Raw genomic sequence first — 23,290 nt, 5'->3', positions numbered from 1 at the left:
GTAAAGTCACCATTATTTTTTTTAGTGTAGGATTTAAAACAGATTTTTAGGTATACATTGATCAAAAATATGCTGATGGGTTTCATGATTCTTATCATATCATGATGCTTGTATCAAGATATGTATTGTATCGTAAATACTTAATCTCCACAATGCACATTGTCAGTTCTGGACTACGATATCACAATGTCTTAATGCACTGTTACACCCCTAGTGGCCAACATAATACACTGTTACTTGGCATCATGATCTTGGAATGGGGAACTTAATGAGCCAAAATGTGTACATAAACAAACACTGCATGGGTTATATCAGTACTGTTTTGGATATTTGTGGTATCTTCTAAATTCAGTGCTACAGAAAGACACTGGAAACCTGATAGAGGCTGGGGGGATGGTTGAGTGTGTGGTACAGTGTGTTAGAGAGAGCCAAGATTGTGTTATACATGAGAAACAGTTACTCAAGCTCGAAGCTATAAAACCAGTGCAGTCTCTCATCTTACAATGCAATCACATAGTGTTACTGGAGCAAGTCAGAGCTACAGAGGTGCAGAATTTATGATAAATGTATTTCAGTCACATTGGCAGCCTCTGACAGTCAGAGAGAGAGAGAGAAATAGAGAGAGAGAGAGAGAGAGAGAGAGAGAGAGAGAGAGAGAGAGAGGAAAAAAAGAATGCTGTAAATTAAGCAGAAATTGTATTTCTTTCTTCCAAATTAGACATGAACTCTCATGTATATGTGAGAAAACAGAGATGTAAAGAAAACGAGAAATTATCTCTCTTTCTGGTTTTTATGAATGAAAGGAGATTTTATGAGAGCCTGTCTGCATCTCACTTCTGTTTATGTTTCTAGATGAATACATCAGCAGGGTTATTTTTTTACATCTTAAGCTTCCAAAACATCACTTGAATCTGTTAGAAGCCTGCAGCCCAACACATCAACCATCTGGTGTTTACCCCACCTCAAACTCATCTTTGCATCTAGTTTCGATCCCATCTTACCTGCACTCAAGGAACAGAGCCCTCACAGAAACAAAGCCAGTGTCATCTGCACTCAGGACTAATGCAGGATCAACAGCCATGTCACTGGTTTATCAAGCCAGCCAATCTTGTGTGCCTGTTTTCAAGCCAGTGTAGGTTTGAGATGGTGGCAAATGAGAACTGTCGCTTTCCCTTCTGTGTGCTTTTTTACAGTTCTGGGAGTGAGAATATTAATGTTTCACACTTCCCAGTTGGCGACAGTCACTGTTATCTATTATATGAATATTCTTTTTCCACACCTGTATATATGCACACATTTGTGAGAAAAAAAAAAGTTTCTGAAACTCTTGGAATTATCAGAATTTCTTCAATGAAAATAAGGATGCACAGTGATATCAGAATCATCACATGAATCGGCAGATAATTGGTTAGAAACACATATCTGCATTGGACTGATGATTAGATACAACTGATAGATCAAACCTATATTGATGATACGTTTGTTGTACTTGGAAGAGCAGAACATTTAACCAATACTCAGGTACTATGACAGATTTGTTAACCTCTAAAAATACATACTACATTTCCCTGTAATGCTAATCCAGATGGAATTAGAGGGTAACTGGAATATGGTATTTCAATCATTTCAGGCATAGGTTTGACCTGTCCTGTTATTAAAATACTACACAATTCTGGTTCACAGCACAATTATATTTAAGTGCATTACTAACTAGTGGAAATACAAAATTTTACAAAAATTACTGCAAAAGGTTACAAAAAGTTTGTGCCTGTATCAGTTCATGCTCAAGCAAATAGTTTACTGATGCAAGAAATTCAGCACCACTGTTTCTCTCCAAGAGCGAGTGTCCTACAATAATCAGAACATGGGCTGTAGGGCAGAACTCTAGGGAACTCTGACAGATAGAGATCAGCAGACTTCTTATGTGTGGGTGTTCTTGTCTTGAAAAACACTAAGCAAGAGTGATGTGTATTGCAGGCATCTACAAAGGAAACTGTGCCCCCCGCCTCCCAAAACAAAACAAAACAAAAAAAAAAACAATAATAACTGTTGTTTGATTGTTGTCTGGAATAGTATTATGTGGACAGATGATGCAATAGTATAACTTTCTGTTGAACACACACAGTCTTATGTTTGGACAAAACAAAACATTGCATACCAACAACAAAACATTATCCAACTGTGAAGCATGGTGGAGGGAGTGTAATGGTGTAGGGCTGCTTTGCTGCCTTAACAGCCTGGACATCAAAAGAATTTTGAGTTGTATCAGAAACACTCTAGAGCTAAGGCACTCTAACTGAAACAGTTTTGCATAAAAGAATAGATGAAAAGTCCTTGGTTGAGGATATGGCCAGTAAAAGAGATTAACTAATTAGTTAATACAAGAGTTTTGCATTTGTCAAACATTTGCCATTAATTATCTTGATTGTTTAAACCATTTTTTAGATGTGGCAACGTAAATGCTGTGTTGTTGTTTTCTAAATAAGGAGCCAGTCATGTAGAATTGCAAAATCTCAAATAATTAAAGGGGTTCAGAAACCTTTTCTTACAACGGTGTACTTACACTTTTTTTTGGAAAACAAGTGCTGCAGCTGCAGAGGATGGGAACTTGGACAGCTATAGGGAAATACTTTAATATGTGAGTCTCTGTCATAGCTACTGTACGAGAGGGAGAAAACGCTTAGTAAATATAACACTATACTGTATATTCAACCCTAAAACATTGCCATGGGGGTTTGAGTGCTCAGCCTGCCAAAACAGCCCAAAGGAAAGATCTCTGGTAGCAGTACTGTATGTAAAGACGGCAATTATCATTGAAAATAATCTGTGGCTAATGAGACAAAACAATATTACATCTGAAGAGGATTACGAATATAGTTCTTGTTTTGGAGCTAACAAAGCTTGACCCATTGATGTTTAACGCAGCTTTTTACAATGAAAGATAATGAGCTCTTTCCTTGTGTTGGTGCAGCACTGCAGAGCTACTTACATCGCCGCCCGCAAGCAGAGACCCGTTTGCATCAGCCATGTTCATGTAGTTGTTGTTGTTCCCGAACTGCAACAAAAACACAGAAGTAAGGAATGTTAGACAGACGTTTTACATCATTCACACACCAAGATAAACAGAGATTTTTGCTTAGAACTGTGCAGCAGGCTTTGGTGACCAGTAGCATAGCAGGACAGTGAAAAACTGCAAATGTTTTGAGGTTTTCTCTGCAATATTACATAAAGTAGGAACTCTCACTCTCAAACACACAATTCTCTCCTCTTGCATGCAGAGGGAGGTCTGAGGAGTTGATCTAATCCACTCTTCAGTTCTCATCCGTATTCAAGAAAGAGTCTAGCTTTGCATCACAAAGGAGTGAGCTGAAATGCACAGGCATGTTATTAATGTTGAGTAACCCAGAGGGACAATGCGAACCTGGTGATGCAAACATGGCACTGAATTACTTTTATTCCACGAGCTCAATTCTTATTAAGTCTTGGTTTAGTTTCTGCAAAACTAAAGAAACAAACTTCAGACACCAAACATGTCTTGGTTAATTGACTTCATTTTGGTTAAGAGAAATAATTGCGCATTTTTTTTCCCCAAATCATCATGTGAAAAGCAGCATACAAGAAAGGCAGTTCGCAATGATTCTTGAGGAAATAGTCAGAGTACTTTTAATCAAAGTGTTGAAAGTTACGTGCAACGACCACACAGATAACAATGACTTATATCACGCTTAGTAAAAGTGGACAGAGGGAGTCCAGCATCATCCTGCTCAGATAGAACAGTCAGTATTGCTGTGTTACTGAAGATTGCAACCTGGGGTTCAAACCCGAGCTCCAGAGGTAAGGTTGACCACTGCAGAGATAGGTCAGCTTTACTGAGATCAGCATACATTTTACTCTTAATCGTTTTACCCTACTTTTTGTACCTCTCACATACACAATGTTAAACTCACTAAGCTAAATATATACCCCAAAAGTCTGAGATCACTAATGAAAATGTTTTTATTTTCATTCCTTTCTAATGTAATACAATGTTTTTCCTTACACATTATATTATCAGCAAGACAATATAAGTGAACAGAAGAATCTAACTTGAATTTTTTTAATATTTGTCCCCCTTTTTGCTTCAATGACAGCATGCACTCAAGCTGGCATAGACTCTTATCACTCACAGTCACAAAAGCCTCTAATAATGTAGATCAAATCCATCAGACACACATCTGCTTCAATGGAAGGAATAACATAAAAATCTGACCTGTACAAAAGCCCTAACATGGTCAGTGTCACAAATTTGCTACAATTTCAATATTTTTAAACATTTATCTGAAACAAACTTGGTTTTATATTATTAAAAACACTGATCAAACTTGAAGAGTAGTTTATTTTTTTAAAGACATATGCTAAAAATTGTCTCCAAATGGGGTGAAAATATTCACATTTCAGACAAAACTAACTGAAATAAATGCAGCATATAGAAATGGCTTGCAAGTGCCAGGTGCAACAATTAATCCCATGAGAGAAAAGTATTAGATTTATTGCCTACGTTCATCTACACTTGTTAGGAAATCTTTTTTTTATTCTAGCACAGAGGCCATCACACTGACAGGTAAGAACAATGCAACAGCATCATAAAGAATTAAGGGGCAGCAGCTGGAGGGGCCAGAACAGTAGGCCCCCCAGGGACACACACACACACACACACACACAAAAACATCTACATATGAGCTGTAAGGCACAATTCAGAGTTTCCTCAGTCTGTCTTCATGTGTTTAATACAAAACTCACTTCTGTACGCAGAGCCAGCAGAAGAATCTGCTTTCTTTTTTTCTGGAGGACAAACAATAGCAGAAACAAATTAAGATCAGAGGAAAAAGAGACGAGCATTCATTTTTTTCCTGCTGCTTTGTTATAGCCCCCTTTTCTTCTGAGTGGTTAGTATGCGAATGTAATTACTGAAGGAACTGTAGCTAATCAACTGCGAATGGTATCCATTAATTAGTCTATGCCCTGGAGAGAGAGAGAGAGAGAGAGTGAAAGAGAGAGAATGAGCTTAAATGTAAATGTCAAAAAGCTACAGCATTCTGCAGAAACACACACACACACACACACACGTGCCTCAAAGCATCTGGCAGAGCAGGTGGCTTCGGCTGATCAGGCCGAGCTCTCACCTGACACAGTACTGTAGAAAAAGGATCAAACATAAATACACACACACACACACACACACACACACACATAATAACCCTCAACAATCAGCGGAACATCTGTCCAAAACAGAAAAGAGAATGAATGACCCTCTTCATCATCCTTTCACTGAATCACTTGTTTCATCTGTATCTTTCTCTCTCCCTCTCTCTCTCTCTCTCTCTCTCTCTCTCTCTCTGTTCTGTTATCAGTGAAGTGCTCTGGCTCTTCTCTAAGACTTCCAGGCGGAAGTCCAGACATGTCCCTGTCCGAGCAGCCAGAGCAATGCAGAGATGGCAGGAGAGATAGAGCGACAGAGAAAGAGAGAGAGTGAGTGTGTGCAGTCCCACGAGGAGCTAGTGAGATTGAAGAGCAAAAAATGCACAATGGACAGAGAGAGAGAAAGAGAGAGAGAGAGAGTGAGTGTGTGCAGTCCCACGAGGAGCTAGTGAGATTGAAGAGCAAAAAATGCACAATGGACAGAGAGAGAGAAAGAGAGAGAGAGAGCTCACACAGTGCATTGTGGGAAGTGCATGCCTCATTTCATCAATAATGGGAGTGCAGCTGCAACACAAACACAGCAAGTAGTGTGTGTGTGTGTATGTGTGTGTGTGTGTGTGTGTGTGTGTGTGTTTGTGTGTGTGTGTGTGTGTGTGTGTGTGTGTGTGTTTGTTTTTGTACATTTTTAGAACAAACCTATGAAAAACCAGAGAAAGCAAAGCTAAACTACAGTACCAGGACCAACTAAATACATTTTACAATGTTCAAATGTTTCTTGGCACATTTTTTAAGACCAAAAAGGGTGAAAATATTTATTTTTGGCTACTGAGGTTCAGGTTAGGGTTGGGTACAGGGTTACGTTCAGAAAATTCTTATTATGTACAGGTAGTTGCACATACGGTACAGTGCAGAAGTCAGAGAATAGCCTTTATTTCAGTTTTTCTATTAAATCTGCAGGGATATTTTCCCGCACAGCTCAGTCTTAGAAGTTAGTTGCATTTTCTGCTTCTCAAAATCCAAGAAATACCTAACACATCATGTTGAGGTCTGGACTTTTAGGTGGCCAGTTCATTGTTCTGAGAACACAACACCTTCCTGCACAGTTATTTCAGTCCTGTATATAATACTTATGGGACTTATTTATGACCCCACATTCTGGTATTGTATAAAAACTAGTGTGCACGTGTTTTATTGTGTTCAAGTTACTTATTCAAATCATCAGCATTCACACAAATCTCTATCCTATTACCTGCTGTGCTTGCCCCCCTGAGCTTCTCTCCCGCGCACACACACACACATCACAAACCTCATGAATATTAACATGCAGAAGCAAGCACTAGCATGTAGTGATTTTGTTCAATGTAGTGATGGGTCCTGTCCTACTGTACTTGACTATTATCCAATAAAGTGGGAGATAAAAGGAAGAAGAGAATGTAAAAAAAACTAAAACGACTGATAGAAGTGCACAGAGAGGTAGAGTATGAGGTAGTAGAAGGACTGCAGAGTGTGTTATTCTCACACCCTCAGCGAGTGTGTAAATGCTAGTGCGCTCACAGCGGGGTGACGCTGAGCTGGACGCCAAAGCAGATTAGCCCTGATGGGGGGATGAGAGAGAGAGAGAATGATGGAGAAGAAAAGAGTGAAGTGGGTCAGATCAGACAATGAGGCCTCTGTAATTAACTGGACGAGAAGGGCATGGAGAGCACCTCGTTAAAGCAGAGTAACGAGCGCGAGAACACACCCCTAAACTCACTAACGAGCAAACCAATCAGATTCTCCGATACGGCCACACTGAAGTAACGCAGGCCAAATGCAAAAAAGAAGACAATATCTTTTATTATGCTTTGAATTTGATAGAAAATGACCGTTGTGCTTACAGCTTACAAAACAAATGAAAGAAGTTGGAAGCAAGCACTTTAACATCAGCTCCTTTTGTAACTATGTAATTAAATATTAATTATGCAATTACATTTATTTGGATACCAAAATGAATAAATAAATAAATGAATAACTCTAGACGTCTAAAGGTGACACTGCCATAGATTCATTACATGCAAAACAACCAACTATGGCTTGTGATACAGTTTGGCAAACATGCACAAGCACTAAAAAGATCACGTTAGTGGCCATTTCATTTTTTTCTGTCTGTTATTGTCCGGCTTTGTGTTCCCTAGCAATCCCATTTCCTTGTTTATGCCTTGGCCGAACGGGCTTTCATAACCTTAGCACAGGCATATTCTTATGCACATGTGTCCACGGGGAAATAAACTGCTTGGTATCTATTATGAAGTGTTAAATTATTTGCACCCCCCAGGTACGGACAATATTGTACCACCCTGAACCCTTCTTGCCCTTGCCATCGCACTGATTCCATCGGCAAGCGGTGAAAAGATGGGCAAGGTCCGTGCTGCACATGATCACAGCCCGGCAAAGGGGACATCACAGCAGTGATATGGCTATTATGTTTGTGTAATAGACTGCACTCAAATGCATTGAAATGCAATGAATCTGAAGCTTGTTCACTTCAAGCTGGGACAAAGTTGTTCAGTGGGGGTATAAATCTTTGATTTTACAAAGATTTGATGCAATTATGATTCTTTAAGATCGTAAAATATCTCAATTTCATCACGATTCGATTTAATTAGACTGTTTTGTCGTGAACTGGGTCAGAATTACTTTTCAAAAACGCACTAAATACACAAATGTGCCAGGAGGAACTACTTACTAGGGGTGTAATGCACAGATTTTCAGGTTTTTTGATTTTGAGAGTAAGATTTGATTGATTTTTTTATATTTTATGTGTTAAAATGTCCAGAGCCCTAATTATATACAACATAGATTGGTTTGGCTCAGAAAAATACACATTTTTCTGAGCCATACACTTAAAACTAAAAGACTGTAAAATAGCATGTGCTTGTGCAAAAAAAAATCTTTTAAAATCTTATAAAACAGAGTAAAATCTTACAAACGGAGCAAAAACATTAACTATAACTACATTATTGTTTGTTTTTCCCTATTTTGTGGTTTCCAAGAAAGACAGCAAATGAAAAACCCCCTGAATAGTCTAGTGGTGATGAATTTTTCAACATTGTGAAGAATAAAAGTTACAGCTTGCATGGTCAGTCATTCTCTTACCCATTTACTCACTCAATCACTCCACCATTTGTTTTATTATCTTCTTTTAAGATTTGGCAGCCTGCCAGCTCGAGGCCTCTCATTGGTCGGCTTGAACAGGGCGGAGGGGCGGAGGTACTTGCAGTTGCATTGTGGGTAAGGAGAGGCTCAGTGGGGGTTGTCTTTGATTTCGGAGGTTTCTCTACACTAAATGTACTCTCATTTACAAACCAATACAGCGCAGAGCATGTGCAGCTGGCCATAACAGATCACAGGGGCTATTCAAAAGCGGCAGGCAGTCTCACATGGAGTGCACACACACACACACAGACACACGCAGACACACGTAAACACAAACCCATACACATGCACACGCACACACACACTATCACAGTAGTACATTTGTAAGCTCGCTCTTTGGTCCAGCAGGGCCACGCGGAGAGCTAAAGCTAGGCTGTTTTGATCCGCAAGAGGAATCGATTGCTAAAACTCAGTTTAGAGCTCAAATCATTACACACCAGCCTTAAACTCAGCAAGAGGCTACAGCTTGCCTGTAAGAGACTGCACATTAGAGCCACACTCTCTCCATCACTCCACTTTACTCTCTCTCTCTCGTTCTCTAACGCCCTGTTTTTCTTTTTTAACACCAACCTCACAGATAAAAACTAAACACTGGCCTGAAAAGACACAGGCAGAGAGAAAGTGAGAGAAAACCACTGAGAAAGATGAAGAGACGAAGAGAGCGAGAGAGAGTGAGAGAGAAACAAGAGAAAAAAATGGAGAGAGAGCATGTGACAACCAGAGAAAAGAGCTGATGTTATCATAAACCTGGAATCAGCAGTTGACAGTTTCATTCAAAGGCTGTTCCAATCCCTCTCCCTCTCTCTCTCTCTCTGCATTGTACATTCCTTCTGAGCTGTTTCTGTTCACAAAGGGGCCACTTTAACCCTTGACAGTCCAATTAAAAGCAGCTCAGTTCTCTTCGATTTTTTATCGCGCGTCACTGGATCCCTATTACAGCGAATGTTCTGTATCTGTGTTCAGTACTTAGACAGATTAAAGTACATGTGATAGCGGCTCTTTAGGGCCTTGCGGTGAGCACGGTAACACAGCGGTGTTTATCAACAGACTGCCGACAGCTTCATTCTAGACTAAAGTAAACTCTCCAAAGCCACAGCTAGCTCCTTTGTGTTGCATTAACCTCCAACCTTCAATTTTAAGATTGCTGCGTTAATAAGCACTCTCTTTGAAACTAATTTAGGCATCAGGTGTAAGACACATTTGCTTAAGTGAGCTCAGGTAACTGGAGAGTGTACAATGAAATCGGAGCTGTCCTTTTGTCTGATTCCTGGCATGGGTGTGACGTGAAATTGATCCCCAGTAATAAAAATGCACCTTAGCCTGTTAGTTCTGTTTTTTTAATCAGATTAGATGGATTTCTGTCTTTACAATCTGAAATTTATCCCATTCAAGCAGCCCTGGTCTGGCAGAACATAATAAAACTGAATCTAATGAGTAAGAATCTGACTGAATGGATTACAGAACCCCATGGCTGGCCAATCACAGTTAGCAACAGACACTACTGCAAAGCCATATAAGTGAAAGATATCCTGACAAAGTAGAAAAAGCTGGCAAAAAAGTAGAAAAGCTGAAAACATTAGAACCTCTGAGTTCCTATACAATCCCAAGTGTAATTTCAGCCCTAGAATGGGATCGGTTATGAAGTTGGAGCCACTCACCCAACACACAAATACAAAACAGATTCAGCTAAGATTAAGTTAGCTATCAAGACACCATTAGACATCTTGTTTACAATGTCACGTTACTGTAGACACAATTTCATGCATTCTTACATAACTTTTGTTAACTTTGGGCAACTTTAATGTTAGTGCCAGCAAGCATTAACCAACTCTGTCACCTCATTTCATCATCTGTCTGCTAATGCAGAGCTAAACAACTGTAACATTCTTTGAATTAGTGTTGAATCAATCACGCTCTCCTCAAATTATGTTTCACTTGAGGTGCTGCTGCTTAAAAGTTTTGAATATTTGATACAAATTGCTTTATTTATTCATCTTCACCATGATAGCCAATTTAGCCAAAAACAGCCTGTGAGTTCTCAAAATGTGTTACTTTTAGCATAGCTGTGGAAATGGAAATGACGTGTTTGAAAATGTTTAGATAATGCTGGGTTACTATACTAACATGTATTAATTTATACAAAAATACACGTTTATATATGTGCATATTGGTCCACAGTTCCAATATTGGTCCTTCCCTAGTTATGATTATCTTTCTATAATGTGGACTACAGTGGCTGGGCAGCAAGAGTATACAGGTATACATCTAATTAGTAATTTCTCTTGCAACATCTGGCTAACTTTGAAAGTAGTGGGGTAAAACACTAGATTTTGAAAAATGAGTGAAATAGTTACTCAGTCAAGGTTTGTAAATATGTTTTGCCTACGCTATCAAGCAAATAAAAAATCTTCTAGCAGAGATGCAAAAACATTATGGCTTGAAACCAAATCCAATTTACTGTCAAATCAAACTACCACAGATGTTTGCTGTGCTAAACAAACATCCTAACTTCCAATCATAAGAACTCATTAAACATGAAACTTGAGAGTCAAATGATTATGTTCAAAATATGCACATATGCAGTCCAAAATGTCTACCATTATTAAATCACTCAAAAGCCATAAGCCTTGAAGTACATTCTGGTGTAGCAATTCTTTTGACCAAGACTCAAATGAGTTTGATGACATCAGCTGCCACCCACTGGCCCAGCATCTGTTACCGTGGTGTAATAGACCTGTTCTTTGCAGCGAGGCCATTTTGTCATGTCTAAACACCTCCAATTAATGAGAACCCCCCATTACCTCCTTCTGCTCTCCCTCTCTCACGGCAGTCACAGCTCAGTGCGGTCCAGCTTCCTTCTGTTTATTCTTACAGAGGGCTCAAACTCAGCTCAGAGTGTCATCTTTGAACTTGCGGAGTGTAGCACTATTGGCCTTTTGCCACAAAAGGGTTTAGAGTTAGACCTTCTGAAACGCTGGCGCAGGTTCTCACAACAGCACACACACAGGCACATGCACATACACTGTACTGACACTATGACTAACCACTGAACCGTGTTCACAATTTTGCACTGAAATCTTAAGTTCAATCTATAGCTTCTATACCTGATTCTCCATTTGCTATATACAGTATGTGCAAAAGTCAGAGTCCACCCTTCATTTATGTAATTTCTAGTCAAAATGACCATTAAATACAAGTAATTAATTTTTAGCATCAGCGAAAAAAAGTTAAACATATATATTTATTATTTATGTGTCCACCCTTTGCCTTTATTAAAACGTGTATTCTTTTCAAGAGTCTTGCTTTCAGTTTTTCAAACAAATCTGCAGGGATGTTTTTTCCACACCCCCAAAGTTCAGTCTTGGAAGTTGGTTTCATTTTTTGCTTCTCACCATTCAACTAATCCCAAACATATTCAGTGATGCTGAGGTCTGGAGAACACCAGCAGCTTCTTTATTTGACTTGCAAGTTTTCTTCTTTTTTTTTATCCATTTTCTTTTCTCTGTAACATCTTCTTGACAGCTACACATCCTTTCAGACTCAAAGTGTTGAGTCGTCTTCTCACAATAGAAGGATGGACAGAAACAACTGTGGATTTTTTTCAGATCTGAAGCAAGAGTGGAGCTTTATTTTCTCCATCTCTCATGGATGGAACATTGAAGTACTGTTTATCTGATGGTGACAGTTTTGCTGGTTAACTAGGTCTTGCACGTTTGTTAGGAGTCCAATTTTTTCTGTATCTTTTGATAATATTTTGAACTCAGTTTCGAACAGTTTTAGAAGCTCCTGCTTTTTCAATTATTTTCCCTTTTATGGGTTTTCTGATCTCCTCAAATGTATCTCTTGCAAAATGAATAACCTGTAGTAACGGCTGTTTTAACAGGAATTGAAAAAACAAAGGCATCGTCTCAATTTTGCACAGTACTTTAAGTTCTGTATTTAAGATACTGGCTCATGCTTTGTTGATAAGATATTGCAATGGGCATTTTATTTAGTTTGTCCTTTTTTAAAAGTTTAACATTTAACATGATTTAATTTTTTTTCAGAATTTGAGCCTTAACCATCATGATCCAGCTGCCATAACAGGAGGCTTCACAATCTATCAAATCATAACATAATAGTATCATAACATAAACTAATGGCCACTACACAACACTAATATGCACATGCATACACAAGCAAGCTCCTCTATATTAGCATGCTCACGCACAAGCAAGCCCCCGCATTTAAAGACTGAATGTAGCTGTGTCAGAACAGCAGTGTTCAAAACACTTCAAAAGAGGCCATTTTCAAACAGGAATCGTTCATCCTCAAAAAGCATTACGCGTGTAGTTTGTGCATTTTTGGAGCATCTCTTCTGAAAGCCATTTTATGCACTACTACTTTGATATGCTCATTCAACAGTAAAAACCCTGTTTCTCCTTGATGTTAGCCAACACTATTTTCCATTTCCTTTCCGTTGCACACGAGTCTCTGCCGCACATTTACCGCACTTAGGAAAACAACGCTGCAGGACAGTTTGCCCACTCCCGGCTGCCCTGTTCTCATTTATTGCCCTTTCGATAAGACTGCGGCCGCTACATCGCCAGCCAGTTGTTCAGTCTCTATAAATCTGTGAAACACAAACTGCTAAGAGCTGAATCATATATCAGTCCATTATTCTGCCAGGGCTTCAGTGTATTAAACAAATGGATCAGCCTACAGCTGCAGAGAGGAAACTGGGGGGGAGGGGGCAAAGGTTATTGTCTAATTTAAATCTTGGCTGCCTTCCCAGGCCTGTGCCACATTCCAATTTGTGGCTGTGTAGCTTGGCGCTCCTGACAAAAGGGCCTTGCTGAAAATGCTGCTGTGGCCGCCCTCCAGAAATGTGTCGAGAAACGAAGCGATCAACAGGTCGGGGGAAGATTAACAGTGTGACTGGAGCTAATTAGCGTAAATTACAGGACTGCGAGGACGTGCATGTTTGGTTTAGGTTTGATGCAACGTTTATCTCCGCTTTTTTCTTTCTGGCAATAGTATTAACATGGTAAACACGTGTAATCTAAGGTTTTATTCGCTTGTTACATGAAGAGACCTTAGTTTCAGATTTCAGATGTTAAGCGACAACTGAGGAGTGGATTTATAGGCAGGAAGACAGGTGTAGCTATTCAGCGACAACACGCTCACGTATCAAACGTATATCAATTACTCCCTATTCATATTTAACTGACAACCTTGTAGCAAAATAAGCTTTTAAACATGGAACGGCTTGACAGCTCCACATTCGCAAAGGGTTTGTTTCTCCTTGCTGACAAGAGCAATCTGTTCTGAGTACCTTGTTCATTTATTCCCCCCACATTTACACCTGAACTGTCATCTTAAACATTTTCCATTTCAAAAGAACACTGAGATTATGATAGCAGCGTTGGGGGAAATTACAATGCCTAATCTTCGCCATTCATTTCTCGTCATTATGGTGACATTTTAGAGAGCTCAGGAACAAAGGCACACTAAAGGATTCGTTCAGATGCACTGTAAAATTATTCCTCTTCTGAATGCAGGGAAACAGGCAGGAAGATCAAAGGAAATGCAAAATATGACAGAATAAAGAAGTACTGGAATTGTGCTGTGTTTTAGGGGACTTCATTTCAGGGTGAGGTGGAAGGAGCTCGGTTTAAGCAGCAAAGTAGTTATTATGGAAAGAAAACCCCACTTTTAAGTGGATCTTTTTTTATTTTAGAAGCTAAAACAACAAGCAAAAGTGGAAGCATTCCTTTTTACATGCTGGTTTCCTGAAGGACAAAATCAAGCTAAGTATATGGTCACCGCTAATGTTTCGCATCAATCATCCTCATTCCAAAAACATTTAAACATGAAATCCCTATTTAAACATGAAACAGTTCTTTCTTCCATCTTTCCAAAAGGCAGATGAAATGATGACTTTAACAGACTCAGAATACAGGAGAACACCATTTACACTGATGCAGGTTATAGAGTAGACCTAGAATTATGAAGGAAACACCATATATTAATGTATGGAAGTGATAATGCAGAGCTGCTTTTTCTTTTGCAGTACTGCCATCTTCTATATTGTGCATAATTGACCTCAGAAAGAAAAGCACTTTGTGGACTAATTCTACACCTTGATCACCTACCTTTTAGTACACAATGTGGCACTTCCTTATGACACTAGAGCTGCATGATACATTAAATAAAATACCAAATTGCAATTATATTGCTACATGTTGCAATTGTGACATGTGACATGTAAGAATGTGCAGTAAGGTTAATGCAAAAATATGGTAATAAATTGTGTGACACAAACAACCTTTTTGAAAAAGAAACCCCTGAATAAGAATATAAATCATGCATAAGTTACAGTTTGTTGTTACTTTTATTAAACAAACCAATAATGAGTGTTTTTTAATCGAACCTGTGCTCTGAATGAGCCTGCGCAATCACTCAGAAAAAAAATCACAGTACATCTAACAATAAAGGCAAGCTTGTGCGTCTTTAATATACTGATAAAAAACATGCTAGCATACAGAAAGTGCCAGTTCTGCATGCTGGTATGTCTCACTCTGGCCATTGCCAAATTCTCAGAATGGATCACCAGTGAGGTGCATGGATCAATAGGGTTAAATTCTGGTTTTAGCTATGAATTGTCACCCTGCTTCAGTTTTACATTGAGATTAATGAAAAAAACAGCGTTTGATTCTCAACCCCAGCCCAACGCCAGATGGGAAAATGTGCGGCAACAAAATAAATTGGAATACACAGGCTCCAGAAAAACACTGCAACAGCCAAGCATCTTTCCCAACCCATGTTACAGCATAGCTCTCCACAGTCATCTGTCTTCATTAGGCCAGTGTGTTTGACCTGTTTTTCTAGCTCTCTGTCGCATGGAAGAGGTCTGCAGGGACCTGATGTGTAGGCTACACTTAGCACAGTTAGCTTGGGTCTACACAAGGCCTCAACCTTGATACAAATTGCTCAGACAATTACTGACAATAACGGGCCAAGTCAAGCTGATAGTAGACTGCTAATCTAAAGTGTGTCAGTTGCAGAGAACACTCCTTAGCACAGCGTGGCAGGGAAGGAGAAATATTTTTCTGTCATTCTGTCTCCAGGCAGTTTACTTGGAGACAGAAAAGTGGAATTAGCAAACACAGAGGGAGACTCCATTTTGTCATTCACCCCTGTTAAAGACATCAATGCCGTTGAGTAGGTTTGATGGAGACTGTCAGATGTTGCTGTGTTTCTGAATGAGTGTGAGCTCATGGCGTCATTCTGTCCATATTACAACAATCATCTTCAGAAATGAATGGAGACTGGGGGATAATGAATAAATCTCCGGTTCACACACAGTGATGGGTTTTTCATGTGTCGACCGATTGGATATTTCTTAGACTGTCCAACGTATCCGGTGGCCTGCAGGAAATTTGCCTTTGGATGTTCATTTTTCTCTTCAAAAGAGAAGATTTCCTTTCAAAGCTGATCCTCCTACAAGGTGCCCCTGTAATCATTCCCTTTATGAGGGTCAGTATGAAAATCGTACTCAGTTAAAAATCAGAAAATTGACAGCTCCAAAGATCAAGTGAGGCTTTTATTTCCCCCTGGTCTTTCATTTCATCCAGTGATATTCAAATCAAACTCCCTGTGACTGATGCAGTCTAATCTGTCATTCCGCTCTCTAGCCAGAGGCACTGCGTTTCACACACTGGTAGAGATGCTGTCAGATCAGAGTTGTCATGTATAACAAAGCATGTTTAAGGGATAATTAGGGCCAGATGGCTGTTTCTGGTGCCAAGCTAGACAGACAGTCCATATGCCCGTCTGTGGCACATCTGCATGACTGTAAGCTAGACTACTCTCACAAGTGTCAGTCACTGCGATCTCTATAGCATCAATGACATGCTCCTCCTTTGTTAGGACAAGTTAATGATCATATGCTGCAACAATGTGGTGGTACAAACACGATCTGGGCAGCGGTCCTTCTTCCCCAAGCAAGTGTACAACAAATGTCCAATTCATAGACGAAAACAATCAAGAGAACAACAACTGACTAATTCATCTAGAGCACAACAATCAAAGAGAACAACAAACGGCTAATTCATGTAGAGCAAAACAGTCAAGCTGAACATTAAATGGTAATGATCAGCCAATTATGTAGGCTTAAGCTTCTGTTTCCTTGACTGTGTTACTACAATTTGCATGTTGATGACCCTCAAGCTGGACGTCTTTCAAAAAGACCACTCAAACCAACACTGAAAAGCAGCCATACTGTGTGGCCAACAGCACACCGATCTAATTTTCAGCAAAATCCGTGAATTAAGACTAGCAGAGTGGTGTTATACAACACATTTCCATATATTATGCTGTGAAAAAGAAATATTTCATAAATAGACTCATAAAATCGATACAGTCCATGTAACCCCATCTGGGTAATTTTGAAATGAACACTCTGGACTAATTTTGGCAGAACGGCTGCCAGTAACAGTAATACCGGCATTAATATCCCCCAGCAAATCTACACGAACAAGAGTGTATTTGGCACGCCGCCCTCCCCATAGCACTTTATTAACTGTGTAGAAATAGCATATAATGCTTTCCATGTTCCAAAACACACAGCTGGCGTTCTGGGGCCTAATTCGTCATTGTTATTCAAGAGCTTGCTCACCCAACACTTAAAACAAGATCCTTCTAGATTCTAATTAAGCAGTAAGGTACCTCCCAAGGGTTCTGCTTTGGCAAAGCAAAAGCACTTTGATTTATGTAGCACTTTGTTGTTAGCACTCGCAGGCTCGCCTGTTGTGAACACACTGCTGATGAGTATGTGTATAGAGCAATTACTCATATTTGTTAATTAACTCCTGCTAACAATGTTTTCCTCCACATTGTGATAAAAATGCAGCAGATTGAACACAAATATGCCCCGTTATTTCATGTCTCCACCTACAAGCAATTAAAATGAAAATAATTTGCTGTCTATTGAGCCCTCGCTGGGAGGGGGAAACTTTCGAAGCATACCAAATAACGGCCGTTTAGCCAGCACAGCCAGCAATCACACACTACTGATAGGCTTTTAAAGCTCTAATTAGCTCTCAACCTTGTGGCCGTCCAACGGCATCCCTCTAAAGCGTGAGCGCTCGCACTGGTGAATTACTCCAAATATCACGGCTCTCCTCGGCTAGCCCTTCAGCCTCGCAATCATTAGACACAAACACTCTCCTGCTCTGGAATCACTGAGGTTAGCCACTGCCACTCTGTGTCCCACTACAAAACCAGCCAAAGTAGACATGAGCACTTTCCTGGCATAATGTCAGAGATTAAACACAGTAGCAAAATAGAGTCACTGAGATTATATGGTAACTCAGTGCTGAGATTACGCACAAATTCACAGTCACACAGATTAAATACTAACTCTCCAACATGGCAACATTGCTTAAATAAGACTCAAACTGTTTCCTACTGCAATATCACTGAGATTAGACACACTCAGACTGCCAACTCACTGAAATTAGACACATGCACCCCCCCTTTACTGAATAACAAACATTAGATAAAATCGTTTGATTGTCTTATGAATGACACACTGAGATTTGAAACATTTGAACTACAGACTCCTTGAAATTATGTGTTCACTAACAAAGATTAGATGCAACCTTGTCCTACACATGATTCACTTATGAATTAGACACAAATGCTGGCCTATTTCAGGGCCAGTAAACTTAGGTATATGTTCTCGTGTTACACATGTTGTCACTGTTTTATCTCCTAAACTAATTCAATAGAAGACGGAATAACTGTTAAAGTAACTTCAAAAAAAATTGGCTGGACGTCAATACAAAAATATATGATACTTAAGTGTCATAGAATGTGTTTTTGGGTGCTAAAATTATAATTGTTTAATTCAGGTTCCTTCAAACACTTTAAAGCACAATAAAACTTATGCCTACTGCATTTTCAAAGCCTATATGCAAGCATACGTTAATTAGGAAACACATTACTCTTGCATTTTTTGTTGTACAGTAAATGCAGCGTCAGAACGAAACTGTCCCTTTCTGTTTCTACTTAATCTCAACTACCTCCATTACAGTGGCCAAGGGACAGAGATAAAGCAGATAGCAAGTTAATTGCCTTCAGCCTTTGACAGAACACAGATGAATAGGCCTCACTTTCTTTTTTTTGTGTGAGGGAGAGCAAAAACGGACGATCACCAGGGTAATTACAGATACTGGAAGTCAAACAGAGTCAGTGTTTCCTTTTTCTAAGTCCCCTCTGCTGCCTCATTAGCTGCAATTGTAACCTCGTTGTTTTTATCCAGATTTTACTGCGTTTCTTGCAAAATGCTGGTGGAGCTGAGGAGTGGGCTGAAGGGCTGGAGCGAGCTAGTGCAAACAGTGTTTTTATTCTATTTTTCCTCTATTTCTCTAAGTCTTCAGTCTCCTGCGATTTGACGTGGAAGCCAAGAAATCCAGAGGAGACGAATGCTTTCCTATGAGAGGTTTATTAGGGGTGGGTTAAAGGGGGAATGGTTATAAAACAATACTCCTCTGAACTGACCGAGACTTTTCATTCAAGACCTTCTGCTACTGTTGAAGAAAGCAGCTGCTCTGCTACATCTGGTGACCCCAGGATGAGTGGACAAGTGAACACAAACAGCCATAGACTGTACCCCCCGGAAACATGCTGAAGTCTACTTTTCTTTGAAGCCGAACACACACTTGAGATCTTTTGAATTACATGCTATCCAGAGACTGTGTGTTTATTTTTATATGAGCATTGGCAGGACTTTAATAATTGAAATAAAGAGTTGCTCTGAGACTGAGAAAGGTAACAAGTGAGCTGTAAAACTTCCAAATTCATTTCACTCAAGCTGAGCATTTTGTTGTCGTTGCTATTCTCCTACAAGGTCTTGTCAGAGTACACAGTAAAATGGCTGCACTCTTCAAAAATGACAACTAAACCAGCAATTCAAAAAGCTTAGCTCACCGCTTATTTTAGGTCTAGTCACTGTAGACTGTAGAATAACACACTTTTCACAAAGACTTCTCTATGAAGTCTTTGTACAAGAATAGAGACCAGAAGATTATAGGGCAGGTAAATCTCCTTTCATAAAATTCAAATGGTGCACTGGCTAGTTAACTGACATACCAGACAGACACTCTTAAAAATAAAAGCTCCTAAATGCTTCTTGGCATGGACATATGGCTCACGCCAAAATCTTAAATTGTTAAGGAACATTTACATTGTCTGGAGATTCTCAAAAACATTCTTCATACTTATACATCTCGTTTACAAAAGTGGGTCTTTAACAATTCATTGAAAGGGATGTAACAACATAGCGTATTGTACTGTATTGTCTTGTAATTCCGGCGTCCCGTACTGTATCATCATATCATACCTAGCATTTTACCTTGTGGCTAGCGTGTTAGTTTGGGGCACACATATTAGCTTGTGGCTAGAGCATTAGATCAGGACACTATACTGCACTTCCATCCATCCATCCATCATCTAAACCGCTTATCCTTCTGGGTCGCGGTGGGGTGCTGGAGCCTATCCCAGCTGTCATCGGGCGGAAGGCATATACTGCACTTGTGATTAAAAAAAAACTGTTGAATACTAGGGATGCACTGATATGAGAACTGTGGGCCAATGCAGATATTAGATACTTTTAACGTACATATCTGCCGACGTTGACACAAATACATTTATAAATTGAAGAAATCGGGACTAAATCCAACTGGATTAGCATAAAAGAAAACACTTATTTCTATAATGATACAAACATAGTTACGTAAATAAAAATCCAGATAATTTACAGCAGTAACCCAGCGTCTCTATACATTCTGCTCTTCCAGAGTGCTATAAATACATTATCAAACACATTTTTCAATCAAGCACATTTTCAGACAGCCTGTATCTGTAATGGAAAATGTATTTTTGCTGTATCAAATTGAAACATCGCTGCATTGCATCGAATCAAATTCTGTTTTTTGTGTGTCATTACAGCTGGCCTTGAATCACGGTCAGAAACAGAACAAGTACAGAAACAGATGGATATACTGTGAAAATGGGGTGAATAAGGTTCATTCCCATTAACTATTTTCGACTCACTCCCCTAAAAGCATTGTATAAAAGATCAGGGTACTCCTTCTGGTGTCTTACAATGACCTTTACGATCCTTTTGGAAAACAGGCCCATGATAAAAGGTTACACAGAGAGTATTAACTGAACAGTCACAAGCTTTCATAAAACAACACAGCGTATCATTATTTTCACGCTCTTTTATTATGGCTGGTTAACCTTGGACAACTGTACTGTAACACTTTAATCAAAACCCAGTTAATACTGAGATGATACGATGTAATCTTTCAACAGCTTTCTCCCACATCAAGAAATAAAGAGAGAAAGAGGGCAAAAAAAAAAGAAAAGAAGAAAGGAAAAGATCGTGCAGGTCTCTAGAGAGAACTTGCTCGAGTCCAATTTACCTGTGCAATTTAAAGGAGCTGTGAGGAGGATGAGGAGCGTGAGGGTTGAGGAAGGTTAGCGATGCTTTTCATCGATCTGGCACATAAAGCAGTTTTGTAGCCAAAGATGCCAAAGTGTTCAACACTGGCTGTCACCAAAGAACACTGATTTAAAAGCATGAACAAAACTTCAAAAGCATGCAGAAAGTGAAGCCTCAATAGTGTTTTGTCTGCTACAGTGAGAAAAAAGCAATTTAAAGTCAGTATTCTGTTATTCACTCAAGTGCAATAAAAGTTTTTGGATAAGAGAGATGTCCTAATGTCTGCTCTTCATCTTTAAAGGTAATAAAAACTTCTTAAAGAAACGTGTAAAATGTAAGAGTACTGATATAAAATCAGTTTCCTTTCTTGCCGTAGTAAGGATGATTATATGGACACAACAACCTGGTTCTAGAAACACTGGCATACTTTGAGACTGAAACATGGTCTACCACCTCCCTGTTCTAAAAACACTTGGTGAAAAAAGGACGTCCAGAGCCACTTCTCAACAGGATACTACTAGAGTCTCATAAGTAACCAGTAGAGGCGTTATTCCCTGGATTGACTGCTGTTGTTGAAATATGTGTAAGGATGCCTCAAAATGTTCTGCAAAACCATCAAAGCCAAAGACTTCATGATCATGCTTGCAGCCATCATATAGGGCTGAGCATTGCCTATTAGCTCATCATGATGTACAACCCCATTTCCAAAAAAGTTGGGCCGCTGTGCAAAACGTAAATGAAAACAAAATGCAATGATGTGCAAATTATTTAAACCCTATATTTATTTGAAAATAGCACAAACACAACATATCAAGTGCAAAAACTGAGATTTTTTTTTGTTTTTTGAAAAATATATGCCCATTTTGAATTTGATGGCAGCAACATGTTCCAAAAACGTTGGGACAGTAGCATGTTTACCACTGTGTTGCATCACCTCTTCTTGTAACAACACTCTGTAAGCGTCTGGGAACTGAGGAGACCAACTGCTGTAGTTTGAAAGTGAAATGTTTTCCCATTCTTACTTGATATAGGATTTCAGCTGCTCAACAGTTTGGGGTCTCCTTTGTTGTATTTTTCATTTCATAATGCGCCAAGCGTTTTCAGTGGGTGACAGGTCTGGACTGCAGGCAGGCCAGTTCAGCCCTCTTACTCTTCTTTAGATAGAAAAATTTAACATTTTTTTTTACTATTTTCAAATAAATATAGGGTTTAAATGATTTGCACATTATTGCATTTTGTTTTCTTTTACATTTTGCACAGCATCCCAACTTTGTTGGAAATGGGGTTGTACATGTCCTGACATGATATCCCTGATTAGATCGCAATGGTTGACACTTATCTCCACCGGATGTTTTTCACCACGGAGAATGGCAAAGCAAACAGCAAGCCAGGTACAGAAATTGTACAAGACATCTTATGAGATGGTCTTTCATAGCTTCTTATAAGGATTAAGTATGTCCTTCATCCACATTGTTTGAACTGTAACTAGTATATATACATAGGTAAACAATGCAATAATTACATAAATTTCAATGCAAGGATTCCAAGCATCAATCCAGCATCTTGAAAAACAATATCGCAATTCAATGATTAAACACAGTATCGATACAGCTCTACCAACATAGTAGAGCTGGGCGATATGGCCAAAAATGCTATCACGATAAACAAAATTCATATCGTTCGATATCGATACATACCGCGATAAATGTCAAATCATTATTTCTTTCAAGTTTGAAGGCTGATTTTTGCTCCTGAGTGGTTAATTGCTGTTTTAAACGATCCTTTATGGTCGGAACACGACAAACCCTCGCCAAACAGTGGAACATTTCACAGATCTGTCATGGGAGAGTGGGAGAAAGGGTCTGCTGAGCTGTTTTTACCAGCTGGAAAAGCATGGCTATTTTGTAATAGTCATAATTTAAGAAAGAAAACTGATTATTTTTAGCTGGTGACGAGCGCTCGGCTACCCCGTTACAAATGACATCACAGTATTCAGACACCAGCTAGCGACGACTGGATATTCAATTGTAGTAGTTTAAGTGGTGAACCGCAAAATATCAACACTAGACAAACAGAGTCCTCCTTTTAGGTATGTTTAAACTGAAAGCGGTGCTTTTGTGTCGTGTTTGATCTACAGCATCATCAATTCTCCGTGTTTTGGAGTGACAGAGCGCTACTTCAAGTTAGCCAGCTGCTAAAAGCTAGCGTTCTCCCGCTCTTCAATGCCTCACAGCTTCCTCAGTTTACTTTCATTTAAATTGGAGCTGTAATTTACATGAACCCACTTCTTTCTTTCACTTTCGTTGCTTGGGAATGCACTAATATTAAAATATGACTGTCCGAGCGCTGTAACAGCACTCTAGTTGTGAGGATTGTGATTGTGATTTAACGCTGCTAAAGCTGGTTAGGATGTTAGGAAAGAGG

General features: G+C 39.3%; 1 protein-coding gene across 2 annotated transcripts in view; it reads right to left on the bottom strand.

The window, feature by feature from the left end:
- The window catches only part of tox3 (TOX high mobility group box family member 3), a 65,821-nt gene that overhangs the window by 27,858 nt on the left and 14,673 nt on the right, over nt 1-23,290 (bottom strand). The window contains exons 1-2 of one of the 2 annotated variants that reach the window (XM_036584042.1): nt 11,175-11,651; nt 2,990-3,055 (exon numbers count right to left, since the gene is read on the bottom strand). In XM_036584042.1, the coding sequence (XP_036439935.1) occupies nt 2,990-3,034 (45 nt within the window). In that variant the 5' untranslated portion in view covers nt 3,035-3,055; nt 11,175-11,651. Of the gene's footprint in view, nt 1-2,989; nt 3,056-11,174; nt 11,652-23,290 lie in introns of those variants that run through there. The other variant, XM_036584044.1, reaches the window with a different exon arrangement.

Source organism: Colossoma macropomum, unplaced genomic scaffold (genome assembly GCF_904425465.1).
Source record: "Colossoma macropomum unplaced genomic scaffold, Colossoma_macropomum, whole genome shotgun sequence".
Classification (NCBI taxonomy): Eukaryota; Metazoa; Chordata; class Actinopteri; order Characiformes; family Serrasalmidae; genus Colossoma; species Colossoma macropomum.
This window is presented reverse-complemented; position numbering and strand designations above follow the sequence as displayed.